The 20,018-nt window shown below is 39.5% G+C and overlaps 1 protein-coding gene and 1 pseudogene across 7 annotated transcripts; both read right to left on the bottom strand.

Annotated features, from left to right (window-relative positions):
- Window positions 1-2,021: 2,021 nt before the first annotated feature.
- On the bottom strand, window positions 2,022-3,901 carry LOC103717228 (ethylene-responsive transcription factor ERF060 pseudogene; annotated as a pseudogene). The gene has a single exon (XR_015987105.2). The product of XR_015987105.2 is annotated as an ethylene-responsive transcription factor ERF060 pseudogene (transcript).
- A 4,353-nt stretch (window positions 3,902-8,254) lies between these two features.
- LOC103717227 (putative WD repeat-containing protein C2A9.03) lies at window positions 8,255-17,236 on the bottom strand. 6 transcript variants are annotated; one of them, XM_088721818.2, is made up of 11 exons: window positions 16,919-17,236; window positions 15,937-16,078; window positions 15,686-15,853; window positions 14,985-15,071; window positions 13,229-13,293; window positions 9,854-9,988; window positions 9,662-9,772; window positions 9,474-9,565; window positions 9,282-9,387; window positions 9,117-9,203; window positions 8,255-9,014 (listed from the first exon to the last, which is right to left on the bottom strand). In XM_088721818.2, exons 5-11 carry the CDS (start codon window positions 13,229-13,231, stop codon window positions 8,601-8,603), a joined length of 948 nt encoding a protein of 315 aa, XP_088577944.2. In that variant the 5' UTR covers window positions 13,232-13,293; window positions 14,985-15,071; window positions 15,686-15,853; window positions 15,937-16,078; window positions 16,919-17,236; the 3' UTR covers window positions 8,255-8,600. The 6 variants fall into 6 exon arrangements, with proteins under 6 accessions (XP_088577944.2, XP_088577943.2, XP_017700706.4 ...); XM_088721817.2 differs by lacking the exon at window positions 13,229-13,293 and adding an exon at window positions 16,719-16,806 and having other exon boundaries at window positions 16,919-17,118; XM_017845217.5 differs by lacking the exon at window positions 13,229-13,293 and adding an exon at window positions 16,719-16,806 and having other exon boundaries at window positions 9,662-9,781; window positions 16,919-17,116.
- Between the last annotated feature and the right edge of the window lie 2,782 nt (window positions 17,237-20,018).

The raw sequence follows: 20,018 nt of genomic DNA, 5'->3' as shown, positions 1-20,018 counted from the left end.
TGGTTAATAGGCCTCAAAAAAAAGGAGTCCCTTCCCTTGTGTGCATGCACTGACCCTCAAGAGGAGGAGGAAAGCAACAAACAGAACTAATGATGAAATTTCACAGACGGATATAAAAGCATACCCACTTCATCAAACAACGTTAACCGGCTCAGAAATAACTTTATTTCCACTGTTTAAGGAATGCCACATCCAAGCATCATTGAGCTTCTCAAGGATGCACACCACTAATTTCCTGCAAGAATATGATTGGATGCTTTCGCAAAACACCTAATACATATTTGTTTTTCTTTTTTGAACCCCTTCTCCTGATGCCTCATGGCCCAGGCAAGTCATGAAACGCAATAAGCATTCTAAAGTAGTCTTGACGAAGAAAGACTAAGAATAAAGAGATAGGATGGGGTTGGGTGGTTGGTAGTTTTAGATTGGGCACCAAACCATAGCTCCCTTATCCTTGGTGACTGGGATAAAAATAAAAAACATTGCCAAGTGGGTATGACATAAGGGTCTAACTTCTTTCAGATGACAATGAGATCCTTGTCCCAGCATAAGAAAAGAGGGGATTCAGATGCTTTTTTTTTTCCTTGTGTCAAATACTGTTATGTAAAATGTAGCATTTTGCTTCATTATCGTCTAGTGTTAAGAGCAGACATAAAGCTTATACTCCACTTTCAGTTGTTGCAGGTTGCCTCCACTGGCTGGTCAGCTTCTGCCCACTAACAAACAGCTATCACCACATTGATTAGGTACCTTGACAGAGTTGAGAATTCTTTATCAAGTACTTGTTTCTGGTAGGCATCACATGGAGGTTTTGAGACCTTGTTTGTTGGTGTTCAGCAGTGACCAAGCCTGGAAAAGCACCACAGGCTTGCACAAAAGATATCCAGCATCCAGCAGCAGGATTCAGGTCTTCTTGCATATGTCTGCAGCAAAAATCTTTTATTACAAACTTTTAATCTAGATCACAACATTAAGAGAGACCTAGAGATATTGCTCTCCACTCTCTTTTCTGATTCTTGTTCTGTCATTTACCCAAGCCCTCCTCTCTTAACATGAACCATGATGGTTTTTCCACTCTCTTCATGTAATTATACAGCTCTTGACACCTCTACAATTTGAATACGAAAGAGACAACCTCGTCGCCCCATGTCCATTTCTTGATTCTTATGCAAGCAACTCTAAATAATAAAATTAACATTACATCTACTGGTCCTTTCCTAGCAAAGTCTAAATTTCTACTTTAACTTTCCCCAAGAAAACTATGGGACTTGCATATTTGATTGCTTTTTTAAACTATATTCCTGTCTTTGTTTTCAAATTATTAAGCCTCAAAATTCTGGTAAACTTAATCTTTCGAGTTGGTGCTAAGCTCCCTATCAGGTTTGAATATATAGATGATCAAGTCTACTCAATATCTTCTGTTTAAATATACAATAGACAATAATTACATTGCTTGAACCATAATTCTAACAAAAAAATGCTTATCATGACAGTTTAAAAGTCTGTTGTAAAATTCCTTTCGAATCAAGTCCTTCTAAAGGAATACATAAAGATGACTTAAAAGGAACTATTTCCTCCATTTTTGGTCTGCTTTCTCCCAACTTCAGTCCTGGTTTATCACTAGTCGTCTTTTATAATTTGCTGACATCTGACAACTTCATTCAGATTATATTATTAGCTAAATTACCTCCTCTTTCTTGACAGAACAATAGTTTCATGACTATGAACCTCTTATCTTGAATTGCATCATCCTTGCCCTTCTTCTAAAATCATCAAATTGGCCAAACAAAGAACCGTTAGGTATAGATACAGGGCAAACACAATATGTGTATGCCCCCACAAGATCTTAGGACTAAAATTTTCCATTATAAGTTGTCAGAAGAAAATAAAACATAATCAACAAAAACTGTGAGCTAAACAGTTTGTCCCTCTGAGATAAATCATTAGATCGAATACACATAAATAAATAAATAGATCAACTGAAGCTCTGCAAAAAGTCTTGACCTTCAAGATTCATCACCTCCACACCAAAATTCGAGAACATATTAATAATCACAAAGCTTCAATAGTTACAAAGCTACCATAACGTTCACAATTCCAATCACAAAGACGACAACTTTGTTCCTGGTAATGCCTAGAAAAAACCAGCAAACCAGGAGATTCGGACTAAGTAAATACACATCCACTGACTCAATCCTTAAACCTAAGAAACCTTACTAACTTAACCCAATAATCTCCAAAATACCAGAAGTCTCAACTGGAGCGTTGCAAATGTCTAAAATCCCATTTGCAGCAGCCCCAGAAGAGACCAATTACCAAACCAGAAACTAAGAATTAAAGACTACTGATCGGAGGAGAGAATCGATTCCCAATCGATGTCCCAAGATGGATACTTTGTCAGCATGAAGCTCTCTGATTCATCCCATGGCGCCTCCGTGAAGTCCAGGTACTGCATCTCGGAGACTGCCAAGGATCCTGAAGATGACTCATCCGACGATGAGCTCTCCGACTTGTTGTCGTCCGTTCCAGAGCAACCCAATTCGCTCTTTGGGCCAATCTCCTCTGGGATCACTGAACCGGATAAGCCATTCCCCTGTTTCTTGGAACTGGCCAAGCTCTGGCAGATAGATTGGAGCTTGGCATCAACAGAGGAGTGGAGAGGAACACTTAAATGAGCTCCGCTGCACCGGAGTTCGGGGAAGTTGAGCCTCGCGGCATCGCCTCGGAGCTTGTAGGCAGCACGGTCGTAAGCCAGCGCAGCCTCCTTGGCGGTGTCGAAGGTGCCAAGCCAGAGGCGGGTGCGGTTCCTGGGCAGCCGGATCTCGGCCACCCATTTGCCCCAGTGGCGCTGCCGGACCCCACGGTAGAGCTTGGCGGGCTTCGACGGAGGGAGCGGCGAGCCGGTGCGCTTCATCAGCTGGGGCCTCGTGCCAAGGAGGCTCCTTTGCTGCTGCAACTGCCTCGGATTCTGGTGCTGGAATCCAACTTGCATCTGATGGATTTGAGGAGAGCTGAGATAGTTGAGCCCGATCGGGCCCGGCCGGCTGAAGCTCTGGGACTCCTGGATCAGGAAGCCTTGGGGGATCATGTCGGAGCTTGATGTCGAAGCCAGGGAGAAATCCAAGGTGGGATTTTGATAGGAATAAGAGAATGAGAATGGAGAGGAGTAGTAGGAAGAAAGGAAAGGAGGAGGGGAGGGAGAAGAAGAAGGGGAGGGGGACACTGGGGTGGTGGTATGCGAGGAGGAACTATAAGAAGAGGAGGCGGCGGAAACACCTCTGATAAAAGGCTCGAGTGCTTGCATGAGCTCCTCCCTTAGAGGGTCTGATAAGCAATTAAATATATCTATAGCTGCAGTCATGGCTTCTCTTCAAAGCAAAACCAAAGCTTTAGCTAAAGCAGAACAAAAAGATGAGGGAAAACCCGTCTGGCTTTTGAACAAAACCAAGGAACAGGCAAAAGGGACTTCAAAGGAGGACCTAAAGAAAGAGGCTGAGCTAAAAAGGTGGATCTTTTGATCAAACAAAGGCTTAAAATAAAAGAGAGAGAGAAAGAGAACAGAAGACCAATCTGAGGGTATAGAAAAACAAACCCTCTTGGTCTTGGCAAATCTAAGAACAGAAAAAACTAAAGGGAAAAAAAAAAACGGGTCCCGGATCTCTGTTTCTCTACGAAAAAGAACTTTTTTGGGGGGGGGGGGGGGGGGAGGGGGGGCTCAGAAATCAATCTTTACTTCCAAAGAACGCAGAAGATCGCAAGAAAAGGATTCGGAGAAGGAATTTTGCAAAGAAGAAGAAGAAATTGGATCAGGAATCACTGTCTCTTAGCTCCGACGGGGTCGCTCGGCCTCACCGAAGGGGGGTGGGTTCTTGCTTTGGGGTGGGGGTAAGAAGCTTCCTCTCTGATCAAAATGGGATTATGTGGAGGGTTTATATAAGCCCGCACCTCTCCCACGTCGGCCAATTACGAACTGCCACGTACCCTGCCTCTTCTTGCTCACCGGCACCTGTCCAAGGAAGGGACTGGCGGGTGTCGGTTTCAATACGTGTCTCGTAGTGATTGGGTTGTATTACGCTGGACTCTTGGGAATTACCGCCCTTTGGATTTTAATAAGGTTTTCATTCTTTTCTTTACCCCGGCTGTGGCTGTGGAGCTAGGAGTTCTGGTGTCTCTCTGAACAATGAATAAGCTAAGATGAGTGGACTACGTGGCAGGTTTTGGTTGGGACGTCACTTTTAATGATATATTTTTTAGGAAAAGGACAAGGAGAGTAAGTGGACTCTGGTGTCTTGGCTCGATCTAGGTGCTATGGCCCATAGATTGGGATTATGGGATGGTGATGTATGTGGATGGAGTTTGTAGTTGATATTAGGTTCTGATGTTTGTGCAAATGCCAATGGCTATAAGCCAAGAACTTGGATGAGAGAGAAAATAAAAAATTAAGTAGAAGACAAGAATGAAAAAAATTAAATCTTTAAACCTTATCTCCTTGCCGGCTTTGAATGGTATGATGCAATCATCCATAAAAATAAGATGTGTAACAGTCTCAAACTTTACATTTATTGGCCAATCTTCTTGCATATGATGCATATCCAAACAATACTATCATATTATATTATGAATTAGATTGATAATTTATTGCAGAGAGATCGAAACTAAGAAAAAGGCTTCATGAGGTAATATGAAGTACAATTTTATTATTTAATATGCTTTTCGTCGCTTGTGAATAGAGTTTCAGCCAATTTTAGTTTAACTATTTAACCAAGGCAAGTTGCTCATCATGTTGTCATTTGCAGTTGATGGCGTGGAAAAATGTCTAGGATTACCAATGCAATATGCTCAATCAATCTAAAAAAAAGTAATGACGAATATTTTAGATTTTGGATCTTCTTTTGTATTTGTATCACAAAGAATTGTAAAAATGAAGTCTTTTAGTTGAAAAAGGCCGATGCAAGACGCCTAACTCACCATAATTTGATATGTTGGTATTAAATCTTCACACTATATCTAAAAGCTTATATGCTGCATGTTCCAACATATGTACATCTACTGCAGGTTCAACTGTGAGAACAAAATTAAAACCTCAACTAATTAAGTGATTCTCAAAATTACCACTGACCTCTTCGATTTTTTTTTGGGTAAAAACGACATTCATATAGCTCTTACATAATTACAGCTTATCAAGTCAGAAGCAATAAAATGATACAAAAAAATCTCATAAGAATCTCAGTGAGACTAGTCCAAAAAATCTCTCCAGAGTGTCGAGCCACGTAGGAGGCTACCCAGTTTGCAGCTCTGTTTGCCTTCCGATACATATGCACTGTCTGGAAGAAATCTAAACCTCTGGCCAATCTGCGAGCCTCACGAATCAATGGATGACCGTCCCCATATCGATCAGTTCTCAGTATCCAATCGATCACCGTAGTGGAATCTTCCTCGAGGTATAACCTGTTGCCCGAAGCTCCGCCTCAATGACTGTCAATTCGGAGGTGCAACAACCATCTGCCGACCTCTTTGATTCTTAAAAAATCATAACTCCAGCCAGAAAAATGCCGGCATTCTTGAAGCTCTTCCCCATTATTTGCCTTCTTGTCTGAGTCCCTTAATATCATCTTTAACTTGTGCCTTGCCTTCTTCCTGCTTTTCTATTGTTTTGAAAGCTCCACCCTTTGTCTCCTACTTCATTTTCTTAATAAATTTGGTAGAGCTCTGGTGTGTCTGCGCATGCGTCGATCTGACACCTCACTCTTTTCTTGAACCACAAACTTTGAATGCTAGATTATTGCCAAGAAAAATGGTGACCCATTAACAAAAAGTAAGATGAAGAGAATCCAATTTCATATATAATTATGCCAAACCATTCTATCCAAACCTAACCAAACAACTCGACCACAATATCCCATGATTAGCAACAATTTGGAGGTTTTAGATTGTCCATAACATCTACCATGTCAGGTTGAGATCTTAGTAGCTTGAAACAGACTAGGTCTCAAAATTGAGCACTACTTTCCAGCACCACTCTTCTCCCTGCTAAGGGCATCGATCCCGTATGAATTGGGGATAAGAAGAGTACATGTTAGTCGCATGGGTGATGAGTGAGCCCTATGTACGAGCCCACCAATCATTGTCCGACAAGGAATGGATGGCATGAAAGAAACTTTTCTTCTTAAGAATTTCTTGAATCCTATTAATTTCCACCATTGACATCATAAAAGTTATGCCTGGTTTGTTTTATTTAGCTTTGATAATTGATACTGTATCATCGAAATCTTGCTCGGATGCTTTCACCTCTTGCCATTTGGATAAGAGTTCGGAGATAGAGTCAGGATAGAAGATAGGGTTAGTTTCCGATAATCTCAAAAAGAAAAATAATTGATTGCATTTTTATAAGTAATTTTGAACTCATTACTCAGCAGGCTATTATGGGACTACAAATTAAGTTAGGCTAGCTTTATCCTAAAATAAAATTCTTTGCATGAAACTACCGATCCCAGATGGCAGCATGCTATTACGAGACCGTTTGTAGGATTGTGAAAAAATATTTAATTTTTCTAAATGCAGATGAGATTATTCCACCAAAAAATACATATGAAATGATGACATAGACATCCAATGATGGTGCTAAGTTATCTTGGAACAGACAAGGTGGCATTAATCAAATTGAAGACGACTAAGCCTGGGTCTAGGTGCAGAGCTTTTCAGAAAGAGACTGCGACCTAATAATGTTGTCTTTTCCTTGCAAGGAACGAGTTGTTGGTCCAATTGGCCAGGTGCTGACATTTTGGGTCGAGGTGGCATGGCATATTAATATTTTCCTAATCGGTTCTTCCGTCTCTCAGCCAAGGAACGCTTAGTTTGTTCTCTTCATGACTTGATGCTTCTCCATTATATTGATTTGGATGAAAGAAAGTGAAGAGTATAAATAATGTAAGTGCAAATTGGGCTGCAGTTCACCAGTTGCACCCTTTTTTTTTTCCAGGAAGAATGAACACACACACACACACACACACACAGAGAGAGAGAGAGAGGGGAAGTAATTTCATTTTTTACAAAGTTTTGGGTATTCAATTAAGCATCAAGCATTAGTTAATCTAAAATTAAATAAGTAATTGGCGGTACTTTTTTATTATTGTTCAATAAAAAAAGATACCTGATCAACTTGGCAGCATTCTTATGTCTATTTAGAACTTGATATTATTATTTAAGTAGCGGATAGGAAACAGGTTGATGATGCAAATGATGCAGCTAATTTAGTTGTCGATGTGAATGCCAATATAGCTCATTCACTTATCTCAAGATCTTCCCCACTCCCTTCAAGTTTATGTCTAGGCAGGTTTGGTCATCCTGCTTTCAATGATAATTAGAAAAAATTAGGCACAAATTATGACAATTAGATCATATGTTCTTAGCTTATATATTTTTATACTTTAAAATTGGCACTAGTGAATTGGCCAAAATAATTATACCAGATGATTTACTTGTTAAAAATGAGGATGAGCCTTGGTGTAAAGATTAAATTACTCCACTATAATGTAAGTGTTATAGGTATGAAATACAAAAGATCTCTTTACATATTAGGATAAAGACATTCCTTAAACTTTACAGTTGTGGGAGCTTTGAGCTATCCTTTTTCCTCATTTGTTGGAAATGAAAACTTTCCAAACAGAGAAAGTATAAGAGAAGTTGGCTTGCTAATTGGAGGGTGTTGATTAAGGGCTGCAAGAAATTGGCGTGTAAAATAATTTCTACATGTATCTCAGGAATCCAGAATTTTGTGATTTCTATGCATGTGGAGTAGCACCTTGCACGTGCCTTCCATGTGCGCACACAAACGTAAATTTTAGCAAGCCGATAAGACAAAGCTCAAGCCAGCCATTGAAATTTAACCATACGCATATCCATGGTCCTCACAAGACCTCTTAGTTCAACTCCGATAATAGATTTCCATTTCCAAAACAAAATCTGATCCTAACCTTTATCCCAATCTTATCTTAAATTAAGCAGCACTAAAAATATACGCATAATATCTGTCGTCGCTTATAAATCTTCTCCGCCTATTGTTTTTGATGATTCTTACAAATATATTTATATTCGAATGATTTAATTTACCTATTTTACCAAGAAAAAAAAACAAACAATCGACAGTCCAAATTCAACCAAAACTCTCTGCCAACAAAGAAGCTAAATCCAACCCACCCAAAAACTCGAGTCATGATGCAACGCATCCTAGTACTCGATCTCTAAAACCATCAGCTTCTGAAATTTAGTAAATTAATATAGACTGGTGGAATACTTTGTCACCTATATTATCTCACCACTCACACAGCTGCAATATCTAACGTAAGCATTAACGCTGCAGCACTCGAAAAAAAAAACCCATGAAGCACTTCCATACAGATACTGCGAAAAAAAAATAATAATAAGGGTGGAGGAATTCCGCTAGTTTCTAATTGCATTTGGCACGTTACCCAGCCGCCTTCATTACCCATGAAACTTCTCCTCTTCAAGGCATCGTTTCCAGGACCCCGATCCAATGTGGTTATGTACAAAGCATCAAACCAAAGAAACCATCAACGCCCCCCCCTGCATCCAGACCGTCATCAGAGCAAGGAATCCAGGTAATGGAACCGGCGCCGCCTCCTGAACTCTAGTAAGCTCCCATAAGTGCGGTCTGCTATACCTACAAAGAGTGCCTCAGTGTCTGGGCTGAACGTTATACCAGCGATCTCCCCGAACAAATCAATCTCCTGAGCATGGCCATAATCAGCCCTAGTGTCGTATATGTGAACGAAATCCGCTGGCTCCGCCATTGCCATGAACCTTCCGTCTGCTGAGAACTTGATGCCACGTACTGCTCCCATCCTCCCTTTGAGCACAGCGAAGGACTGAGAAAGCTTCCTCACATCCCACAGACGGCATGTCTTGTCTTGATTCCCAGTGGCCAGGATGCGACCATCAGGGTGCCAAGCCGATGCGAACGAGTAGTCTGAATGACCTTTAAGATCTCCAATCACCTATAAAGGATTCAGGAAAAAATGAGGCAGTATATATATATATATCATCATGATTCAGGACTCCAAAACAGAATAAACTGTAACACAGGAAAGTAGCATTACCTTTCCAGATTGAGAATCTGCTAGGAGACAGTCAGTGCTGTCCCCAAGAACTGCAAGAAGTTTGCCATCCGGGCTGACAGAAGTATTCTGTAGAAGAACATAAATTCCTTAGAAGCAAAGATTATGAAACTAGACCGAGATACATGAAACAAGCAGGATGCTCACATTAATGGACCACGAGAAAGGCAGACGATTAAGAAGCATGAATTTCTCGATGTCAAACACCCTCACGCAGCAGTCATTGTTAGCAGTCATCACTCGGGTGGAGCCACTGAGAGGGCACAATTTGACAAGAGTCTGAGATGAGAACCTTAAGGTAATAAAGTACTTGCTTGACGCAGTTCAATCACATCTTACTTAGAAGATTGATAAATATCTACTGTGTTGGTGATGGCATTGGCACCATTAGTTATCTTTGTACAGAAAAACACTCCTGACTGATTCAAGTACTGTGGGGAAAATAAATCAGAAAGCCAAAACTCAGTCATATAGCTAGCTACCTGGAATTAACAAACAAATTGTAGGGCATCTTTGAGACATCATACCTTGCAAATAAGCTCGCCTTGAAAACCACCAGCCGCCATTAAGTTGTCCTTTACAACCAAGGTACTTATCAGTACCCTCGATAGTGAGTGAGCTGAGGAACCACGGTGCTTCTGAGAGTACTAAACAGCCAAGTGAGATGTCCGCAAATCAACAAGCAGAAAGTGATTCAATTTTGGATGTAAGATAATAACCTTAGCAGGTACAATTTGTCCAGCTACGTTTAGGACTTCTTTGCCCCTTCGAAGCAGTGATGACCAGTGCATGACCGAGTAGTTTTGCACCGTGTAGACATCATGTTTTGATGTTGCCCACAGTAGATTCCTCAGCTGTGGAAACCCTAGCTGTCAGACAAGCCTTGGAAAAAAAATGTACAAGAACAATATATTACTTGTATCCAGAAAACAAAGGGTCACTGCAATTTTTTGTGCTTCAAATATTGTGCGATTTTTTCATGGTTCCATGATGTCACGCTAATCATGAAAAGTACTATGTTCTGAACAACAAGCATGAAACAGCTTTTTCATATGGCAATGTTTTCTAAATATCAGTTATCCAAACAGTATTCAACGCATCCCCTGCTCACCATCCATCAATAATGTAGCACTTAAGCTACATGAACATCTTTTTGAGCACCCTCACAAGTCACAACATAGTTCTGACGGACAGACCAATGATGCAGAAACCCACAAATAATCGGACAACAATGACATATCACAGCTGAGTCACTTCTCTTCCATGCGACATAATATAAATGAGATGAAAAGACGTAGCCAAAGAGAAGATGGACAAGAAATTGTTAGGTTTGACCTAGCATTGAAGCCAACATGCAAACAAAAAATTTTAGGAAACCGTGCTTTTGATAAATGAAGGAAACTCTATTGAATGTTGTACTCTTGGTGAGAGAAGGAGAAACTATCTCGGCAGACAAGGTCCATGTTGAACTTGCTTAGGTTCCATGGACAGAGATAATGATGGGAACACAAACTCAACCGTGTAAAGAATCAATAATCAAGATAGTGTAGACTTAGTTTTAGCTTAGCTGTGGAAGATTTTGTTTACCTTCATTTGCAATCTTCCACAGCTAATTAACCCAACAGAAGCACAAATGTTTATCAAGAATATGATTTCTTCAATTAGAAACAGAATCAGATCCATAAAAAAAAATACATATTTTTCAATGTCTCTTTCCTAATATGCAATATGCAGGTTAAATATCCAATATGCAGATTCATCTCACAGTCCTCAATAAGTACGGGCATGATTATACGGATACCCACTACCAAATTTTGCCCATTTCAAGTAATAAATAAATAAATAACCAAGCATCCTATTTATGAAGCCTCCCACCCCTTACATGTCAAGCTCTTTCTCAGATTACAAGACCTGAGGCGCAAGCATGCAGCTAATGTACGGCAGAGCCACCCACCTTGTACCTTGTCAACTGCCTACTGGTAATGCACTCTATAATATTATTCGCAACCACCAAAAGATATTCTGTAGTTTTGCAGTCATGAGTAGATTAAGGTTCCAAAAGATTCTTGTACATGGACCATTGAGCTTGGTGCACACCTAAAGCATGCAGTTTACAATCTATAACAGATCCACTAAACAATAAAACATGCTACTCAATCTATTTGTGACCATTTTCACAATTTCTGTCCTTATTTTTTTCATATCTTCCAAAGGAAGACACAAGGCATACAACCGCTACTTTTGTTTATGCCCCACCTTATGCATCTTCAAAACACTGGTCCATCGGTGTGATATAACCTAGTATTGTCAAAGCAGCAGGAACTGGAGGCACCAGAAGGATATTGAATTGCTGAAGTTAAGGAACTCCCACTAATTGCCCTATATCTTTAAAGAAAAGCCAACATATGATGCAAGGTAGGATATATATATATATATATATATATATATATAGATATATAACATTTGATTCATAAATCTGGTTCCATTATTCCAAAGGGAACATATTTGTTGCTTGGTAACTCCCCTTCCCTTCATATATTGAGATTATTAGAACCGCCCACCCCCAAAACTCCATGTTTATCACAATACGACTCACACAAATAACACCATGTTTTCATTACATTACTCGTTGCACAATCGTTAGGCAAACAACAGAACATTCTACAAGAGTTTCTGATTATCCCTAGATGTCTTTCACGTGTTACTACTCCATCCACAAAAGCAAACAGGCTACAAATGCAAAAAAAAACCCATAAGTTAAAAAGATGTTGTCCAGTAGTTTTGGCCACACTTTTTTTATTTCAGATCAAGACAAATATTACAAGACATTACGTGCAATGTGAATATGTCCAAGCTGAAACTTCATGAGCAAAATCCAGCACCAACTTGTTGGTTTAGTATCAAACATTCTTGATCTGAAGTATCATTCAAGAAGTGAATATACAATCAACCTATATATTCATCAACCTATCCATTCTCGGATACACCAATTGCACAAAAGATATTTCCTATCTACTTAATGCAGTACCATGTCATGTCAAATACATCCATGCTTCCTATTTGTATACAGCAGTGCTATGTTATGTGCACTTGGCCCAAGATGAAACAGACAGAAAAATGAAGCTTGCCACATGTTCAACCGATCTGAATTGTCACACAAATGATTTTTTTTTTTCTAAATAGCAACTATCAAAACAACAGATACAAATAAGTAGAAGTATGGGTTTGGCACACTTAGTTTAAACCATGTTTTTTCCAGAGCATCAATTATGTTCCAAGGCAAAACACAATGATAATGTATACGATAAGTATGCCTTAAATATCCCGCTCAACCCCATTCATGCAACATAATGTACCAAAGAAAGACATACAGTCAACCAAGGCCAAGTGATACAAGCACAGAACCGAAGTCCCCTTTATTAAGAATGGCTAACTTGTCATGAATTACTCAAGTTTCTAACAAGACTGATGTCATAACTTTATAGTGCGAATTCTTTGTTACTAACCACAGCACCAACAGGAAGAAACAGAATCATTTGTTATTAACTGTAGCACCAACAGATGTAAACAAAATTTGTTACCCTTAGTCATATGCCCAGAATAACTTTACTTTCCTCCCATTTCTGTATGTAATTTCTAGCCATTTAACAAGCATTCCATATATGACAAGTGACAAAGTTAATTTCTACTGTCTGAAATGAGCAAGGACAACAATAAATTCACCATCCTACCACAAAAGAATGGTTACAATATCTAACACACAAGCACTTATAAACAATGCACGGGCTCATGTTACACAAGCGCAGGAGAGTAAAACGATACAACTGGACAGCATAAAGTTCAGGGTGCAAATGTAAGCCAAACATTAACTACACCCTATGAGACAGCCATTAAAAAATTTTGACACCAAGGAATATCATTCAGTGAAATCAAGTTAAGAAGAATGAAAGGCAGACTGCCAGAGATCACAGCTCAGCATGAATATGCTGCATGAAAATGTTAGTTTGCCCCTTTCATGTCCCAAACACGACAACATACATTGGGCACATGACTCTAAGAGGGAGGCTTGTTAAACATAAAACATCCCATCATACCATATGAAAAAGTTCCCCTTATAGCGCTGGCTGCTCAGAAAGCACTTCCTCCCTGCTTTTATTTCCTGACAAAAAATATTATATGGCAGTCCAATCCTAATTATCAGAGGGGTTAATCACAGCATCATATAACTAAAAGTTCATGAAAAAAGATGCGATCTCCCTAACATTGTGCAAGGCATAACAATAAATTACTGCAGGAAGGATTACACATCCATCAAGGCAAAAGCCTGCAACCGGTGAATAAGTTAGCCAAGCATACAGTCCACAAGCAGTAACAACTAGAAATCCGGCAAATCTCGGACTCTTAAGCTCACATTATCTACAAATAGTAAAGTGTAAGAAACTGGGAAATATCAATGTTAAAAATGACTGCTGCAGCAAAGCAATTAATAGATTAGTAAGAATTAGATGGGACTGAGTTTAACCAGCCTGGTATGTGACAGCAGCTGCTAGAGAATGCATTAATTTGTTGCCGCTCAACAATTATGAGGGAAAAAATGCTATAAAAGAGAAAACAAATACAAATTACAGCATACTGACAATTCAACCTATTGAACTTGTGGACTGAACTGTATGATGCGACAAACTCGGTACAAAAATCATGAGATTAGAAAAAACACAATCTTCAACTCTTAGTCAAATGCATCACAAACAACTTGCTAAAACCTTGACTTTTCTTCTTTTTTTTTTAAGTGTCTGAATAGCGCAATTCCTATATCAAACAAGTAGAGAATGCGAGGAAATTGTAGAAAAGACCCAAGCATGATATGCAAGGCAATTTTACTTCAAATAGTGCTATAGTGCTATGGAGATCTTTGTAAGAAATTTGTCACCCATATTATGCAAGCACATCTGTTTCATAAATGATGTTATAGCATTCCTCTCCAGATTCCAACTGCTAAAAATTAAAAAGTTAGTAGAGCAGGCAATTTCAAATACAATAAAGCAAAATTAGCAAATCGACTAAGGGTGAATGAACCTATCTTCAGCAAATAGAGCATAAGTAAAAAGAACATGACTATCTGCTAAATACTGAAGTACTCAATGCCAACTTTTTCACATTAAAGAAATACCTTACCTTCCTAGAAAAAATGATGCCTGATGATGTAAATGCTTCATTAGGGTCACAGAGCTAGTTAGTCGAACTATAATTCCACATACTAATTAACAAGTATTGACAACCTGCAAAACTATTAAGACTCAACAAATAATAAAATATTGATGCTGGCATATCAACAATAGTACACATTTAAGGCTATAAATCAAGCCTTCCAAGCCCAATTTTACTAAGTTTACGAACTGCAAGGTATGCAGGTATCTCCAGTGGGGCCATAAATATGAACATCGTTTATGCAAGGAAAGAGCTTCAATTTTAATTCAATTGCAACAATTCCACTTTGGTGAGTTGGCATGGCATTGCACTATATATGCAATATTTAATTGATATTCTAAAGGTGCACTAGAATTGTTAAAACTCGCCCATCAAAAGGAAAAATAAAGTTCAGCTAAAAATAGAAACAGCTGAACAAATTAAAAAGCACAAAATTTACTAAACGTTATATTATATAGTGCATTATAGAAAGTCCCAATTGATTATCACTGAGCTATGAGACACCAAAGATGGCTGGCCAACTAGTGAAATTTTGTGCACCTAATCAAGACCCAAATGATGGACTATGATTGACACTTCAATATTACTTGACAAACTATCAAATGAGAATCTTGGAAAGGAACTGCAGGAGAAGATTGGTACCTGAAAATGCACGATAGTCGACTTGACAAGCCTCGTGTTGAACTGAAAATCATAAAAAGTGCATGACCTCTCCACTTGCTTGCATTCCTAGACATGAAGAAAGATAGTATATTAAACAGCCACCAGATATAAGTACATTCTGATAGTTTGAAACATTACCAAGAAAACACAGTGAATCAACAGAAACAAATTTAGAATCAACAGAAGAGATACTACTATAAGAAGAAACAATGCAACTGAAATATACCATTTTATTACAAACAAAAAAACAAGAGAATGTGCAGCGTAAAATGAATCATGCACATTCTAGCTGCTACCAACTCTTGATCATAAGTCAAACCATTCAAGCCTCAAATAGATAAAGTGAAAGAAAAAAAAAGGAGGAAAAGTTTCCTAGCCATAGGGAACAATGACCAGTAGTTGGCAAAACAATGGGTAGAAAGCAACTCACAGAACCTTTTCAAGTTATCAGAGTTCAGTAGGAGGAAAGAACAATTAGGAATGAAATTCTTCACCTATAAGATCAGTCACAAATCAAAATAATCTACAATCTGCTTCTTCCGGCAGCTCTAGAGATGGGTTATAGCAAGGTGACTGTTAGAAAAATTAATCAACAGAACATGCAAAAATGCATCTGGTCCTCTGCTTTAGTCTTAGCAGCACAATAAGGAAATACCACAGAACTAGTAGACAAAGCAAACCTTTTCTAATTCATCTCGGGTTCTTGGAAGGTTCCGATAGTTTTTGTACAGCTTCAACCTTATTTCACGGTACTTCTCCCTGGAATGATTCAATCTTTCCCATGCTATTCCTTGAATATCCTTCCCCTTTCTGTACTCGGAGGCTGAAGTGTCATTCTTTTGCTTTGTCTGAAAGACAAGGTATAAAAATCATGAAAAGAATGCAATTTCACATGCACAACACAAGCAGATTTAATCCAGAAGGGTCATACCGGGTCCTCATCTTCCACAAGGTCAGCATCTCGGCCTTCCCTTTTCTGGCCATTCATCTCAAGCTCATCATGGAATTCACCCATGTCGTGATAGTCCTCAACAATGTACTCTAAATCATTGTTCATGTACCGTGCCATTACACTACACCTCATAATCAAGCATTATCAGCAATAGAAGCTTGCCAAACTTTTACTTAATTTAACACAGAAAATAGACAAAAATCCATAACCGAAGTTGAATAGGCCAAAAGATTCAAAAATTAACCAAAAAATAATAACTTTCTAGTACTGTGCTATCAGAGCTTGATCGGCAAGAGAAGATTGTCAAGCTTTTACTTTATTTAACACTTATCAGAGCTTGATCAGCAAGAGAAGATTGTCAAGCTTTTACTTTATTTAACTCAATAGCAACAGTCAGCAGATTCTTAAACTTTTGAAAAACAACGTGCTCAACACTAGAAATGTCCAGAAAGTTAAAAATTTCACTTAACAATGACATCCCAACCACCGTGCCTTCACACTAATCAAGCTTGAGCAGCAGCAAGATATGATAACCAAATCTTCACTGAATTAAACACAAAAATAGCCAACAAATCCACACCTGACAATAGAAAGGACCCAAAAAAACCAAAAAACTCCTCAAAAAAAGGACTAAACATATAAAATATCCCAGTCACAAGAGAAAGTTAACGGAAATCGCCATAAAAGCCAAAAGAAAAGAAAAAACCAAGGAATTCACATGGAACGTGATTGAAACAACCAAGAACGGTTCAGATCAACACCTGAAGAGGAAATATCACATAAATCCCAACCAGGAACTGGACTTCTCAACCAAAACTCCCCGATCTGCGAGAACCCACAGCAAAACCTCTACAAAAATAGAAATATCGACACAGTCCACCAAAAACCCAACCAAAACCTCAAATCCGAGTGGCATCCATAAGAACGACTACAAATTACATGACGTTGCGGGCTAAATTACCTCAAACAAGCAAGAAACCGGTCGCCGAAACGGCCTGGCAGCTGATTCAAGCGAGAAGGGAATTCTCAGATAGGATTCCAAACGACGGATCAAAGATGTCCGAATCTTCTTCTAAGAGAATCGAAAAAAAGAAACACACACTCGAAGGAGAGAAGGAAGAATCGGGAACCGATTCCACAAGGAGACTCCCAAGGAGCCACGGAAGCCGAGCACCAAATCGGGTATAAATAAAGATCCAGGAGTGGGACCCGCGGATGGCGGGGGAGGGGTGGGTGGGACCCACCCCTGAGGAGCAGTGCCCCACCCCCACCCCACTGTGACCCTATGATGCCACTTGCCGGTAACTTAACCGGACGCCGGGTGTGAGCTCACCTCAAAGGGGCGCCTTTTTTTTACGGATACCGCCCGGTCCTGTCTTTACGAGCGGACGCATAAAAAATCCATATACGTACTGCTTTATCCGCCATTTGGTGTTTCCTGAGTGGCTAATCCAACGGCAAGTTATCAGTGATTCAGTATGCGGTCGTCCTCACTTACGCGCTTCATGAACCAAAGCAACCGCGCGCTCGGCCCCTGTTATATGCACGTGTTTGATGCTTGTTTGCAGAAAGAGGCTGTTTGCTGTTTGACTGAGAGCTCAGAAGCTGCTTCCGGCGAGGCTGGCTACGTACTAACCGGTGATTGGATCTCGTTACCTCCTCCGTGGATCCGGTTAGGTAACCGGCCTCGGGACTTTTCCCTCTTGGATTTCTTCATCGCTTTCGTCCGGCCAATCATAATGTGCCATGAGGCGTGCACGGAATCTTAGATCCACCATGCACGTGCCAGACCCGAGCTCCGGCCAATTTTCTTACGAGATTTGTCTGGTTACAGCCAAGAGGGCGGTTGCTTCCGCCGTAGCTCACTGGCGGGAATCGCACCGCGTCCCAATAAAGTAGTGGAACAATAATTCTAGCAAGAAGGAATCCACATCGTCCGAGTCCACCACAAGAATCGAAGTTTATGCAGCAATTTAGACAGGGATGATCAGGCTAATCAGAACCACAAAATCAATGAACCATTCATTGTTCAAGAGTCGGAAATTGTGGCGACTCACACTGGATTTCAGATTAGACGGGGAGAGTGCGACTCCGAAGACCCACGCCTTTGGAAGGGAACTGCCAGCTGTCAGGGTAGTAGAGAAAGTGGGCGCCACCGGCTAAACCGACCGCTACCGAACAATCTTAAATATCCATATTTATATCTATATTTTATAAATATTTTTAATAAATATAAATACAAATATTATATTATAAAATATTTAAATTTATTCTAATAGATATAGATATGAACCGAATATTAAATATTCCCATATAAATAAATATTCAAATCGAATATTAAATATATTCATATTTTTTTATTTGAATACATGTATAAATCTGATATTTTTTAGATTTTAATCAAATTTGAGCATGATAAAAGCTAGCAATAAATTATAATCATAAAAAAATCAATTAAAAAATATAAGTTTTATGAGTGTTCATCAATAATAAAAAATAATAATTTTATAAAAATATATCGCTCAAGGTTGCTCATACTCAAAATACACAAGATTCGTTGCACCTCCAAGACATCTCATAGTCCTTATTGGTTGCAATTATTGGATAGAAACTCAGAAGTAAATGAGACCTTCAAAATAGCAATTATTTAAAGACGGCAAAGTGGAACAAAAGACGAAGCAGACAAATAAGATGTTCAAAACTTAAATAGTGATTCAAAAAATTTTATTTAAATCGAATATTTCGTATTTATATTATTATCTTGAGTGATGGTCATCCATATTTGAATTATTTTGAGTTTAAATTTAGTTAGTTACTTAATTAATTTCTTAATTTAATTTAATTTATTTTTTATATTATATAAATATTTGAATCCGAATTAGAAAAACCAGATGCATTGTATCCGCATTGAAATTTTTTTGAATCGATTATGAATTTATGATTCAATCGGAATAAAAATATAGTATTTATATCCGGTCCGAATCAAATCGGATACGGAAATAAATAAGTGGGATATAAATGTATAATCCGACCTTTCCTTGCACCATGCGACGTAAAAGGTGAGGTGGGGCCCACGAGCAACATTATTTTAGCTGTGGAGCCACGTGATTTGTTAAAATAGAATAATTGGTTCCCTTCGATGGGCTGACGCTGGGTCCCACAGATATTTACCTGTGAATGGCTCCTCTGGACCCACATCTTGGCCTATGTCCTCGCGCCGTTAAGATACCGTCGTGGTGGTTGGCTCTCGCTGCCACGAGAATCACCCCTTTGGGGCTAGCGTTTGACGCGTGTCTAACGGCGCCGTCGAGATCGCTGTCCCCAGGGTGCCAGTCTGACGCCGCGGAAGGATAAGTTTGATCCAGCGCCCCTCGGATTGGGATGGGATGGGCCGATCCGTGGGGCCCGGTTCGAGTACGCGGGCCAGCTCGGTTGTCCGACTCTAGCGACCCGGTGGTTGATGCGTCGGCAGCAGCCATGTTGATGATGGAATTTGACGGCCGTGATTGCAGCTGCACAGTGATGCATGCATGGAGCTTTGCCTGTACGGAAGCAGAGTCACAAGGGTTTTTTTTTTTTTTTAATAACAACAGTAGCTCACATCAACCTGGCATGAGTTCTAGAGTCAAAAGAGATAAGATTACATAAAGATATGGGAGCAAAATCAGTCTCTATCTACAAACATCTCTCAAATGGTGAGCAGCGAAGGAGGCGACACAGTTTGCTGCCGTGTTCGCCTTCTAAAACACATGGGCTACCTAAAACGATCTAAAGCCAGCCACCAAGCTTTGAATGTTCTTGAGTAGAGGGTGATCATCGCTCTGTCGCCCGACATCACGTATTCACTTAGTGATGCCCCTAAGATCCTTCTTGCATAGGTGACTCTCTCCCACACTGCTTTGAGCTTCATTTCAATAGCGGTTATATCCCAAGTGCGTCTGCTGCCTAGAGTCACAAGTGTTCGATGCAAGTATAAAGATGACATCTGGCTTCTCATGTCCCATTGATGAGGATTTGCTCTTGGATTTGAACTCTTACTTGAGCCAATGTAGAGAGTAGCC

This window comes from Phoenix dactylifera, chromosome 5, assembly GCF_051530095.1.
Source record: "Phoenix dactylifera cultivar Ajwa chromosome 5, Ajwa_hap1_PhDact_Kaust_v1.1, whole genome shotgun sequence".
NCBI lineage: Eukaryota > Viridiplantae > Streptophyta > Magnoliopsida > Arecales > Arecaceae > Phoenix > Phoenix dactylifera.
The sequence above is the reverse complement of the archived record's forward strand: the minus strand, read 5'-3'. Positions and strand labels throughout refer to the sequence as shown.

Excerpts from the sequence above, each read along its gene's own strand:
- LOC103717227 (XM_017845216.5), bottom strand. The coding sequence starts at position 16,074 with ATGGCACGGTACATGAACAATGATTTAGAGTACATTGTTGAGGACTAT. Across the intron at positions 15,854-15,936 it reads TTGTGGAAGATGAGGACCCG|ACAAAGCAAAAGAATGACAC; the intron begins GTATGACCCTTC and ends CTTGTCTTTCAG. Across the intron at positions 9,388-9,473 it reads GATATTTATCAATCTTCTAA|TGGCTCCACCCGAGTGATGA; the intron begins GTAAGATGTGAT and ends GTGCCCTCTCAG.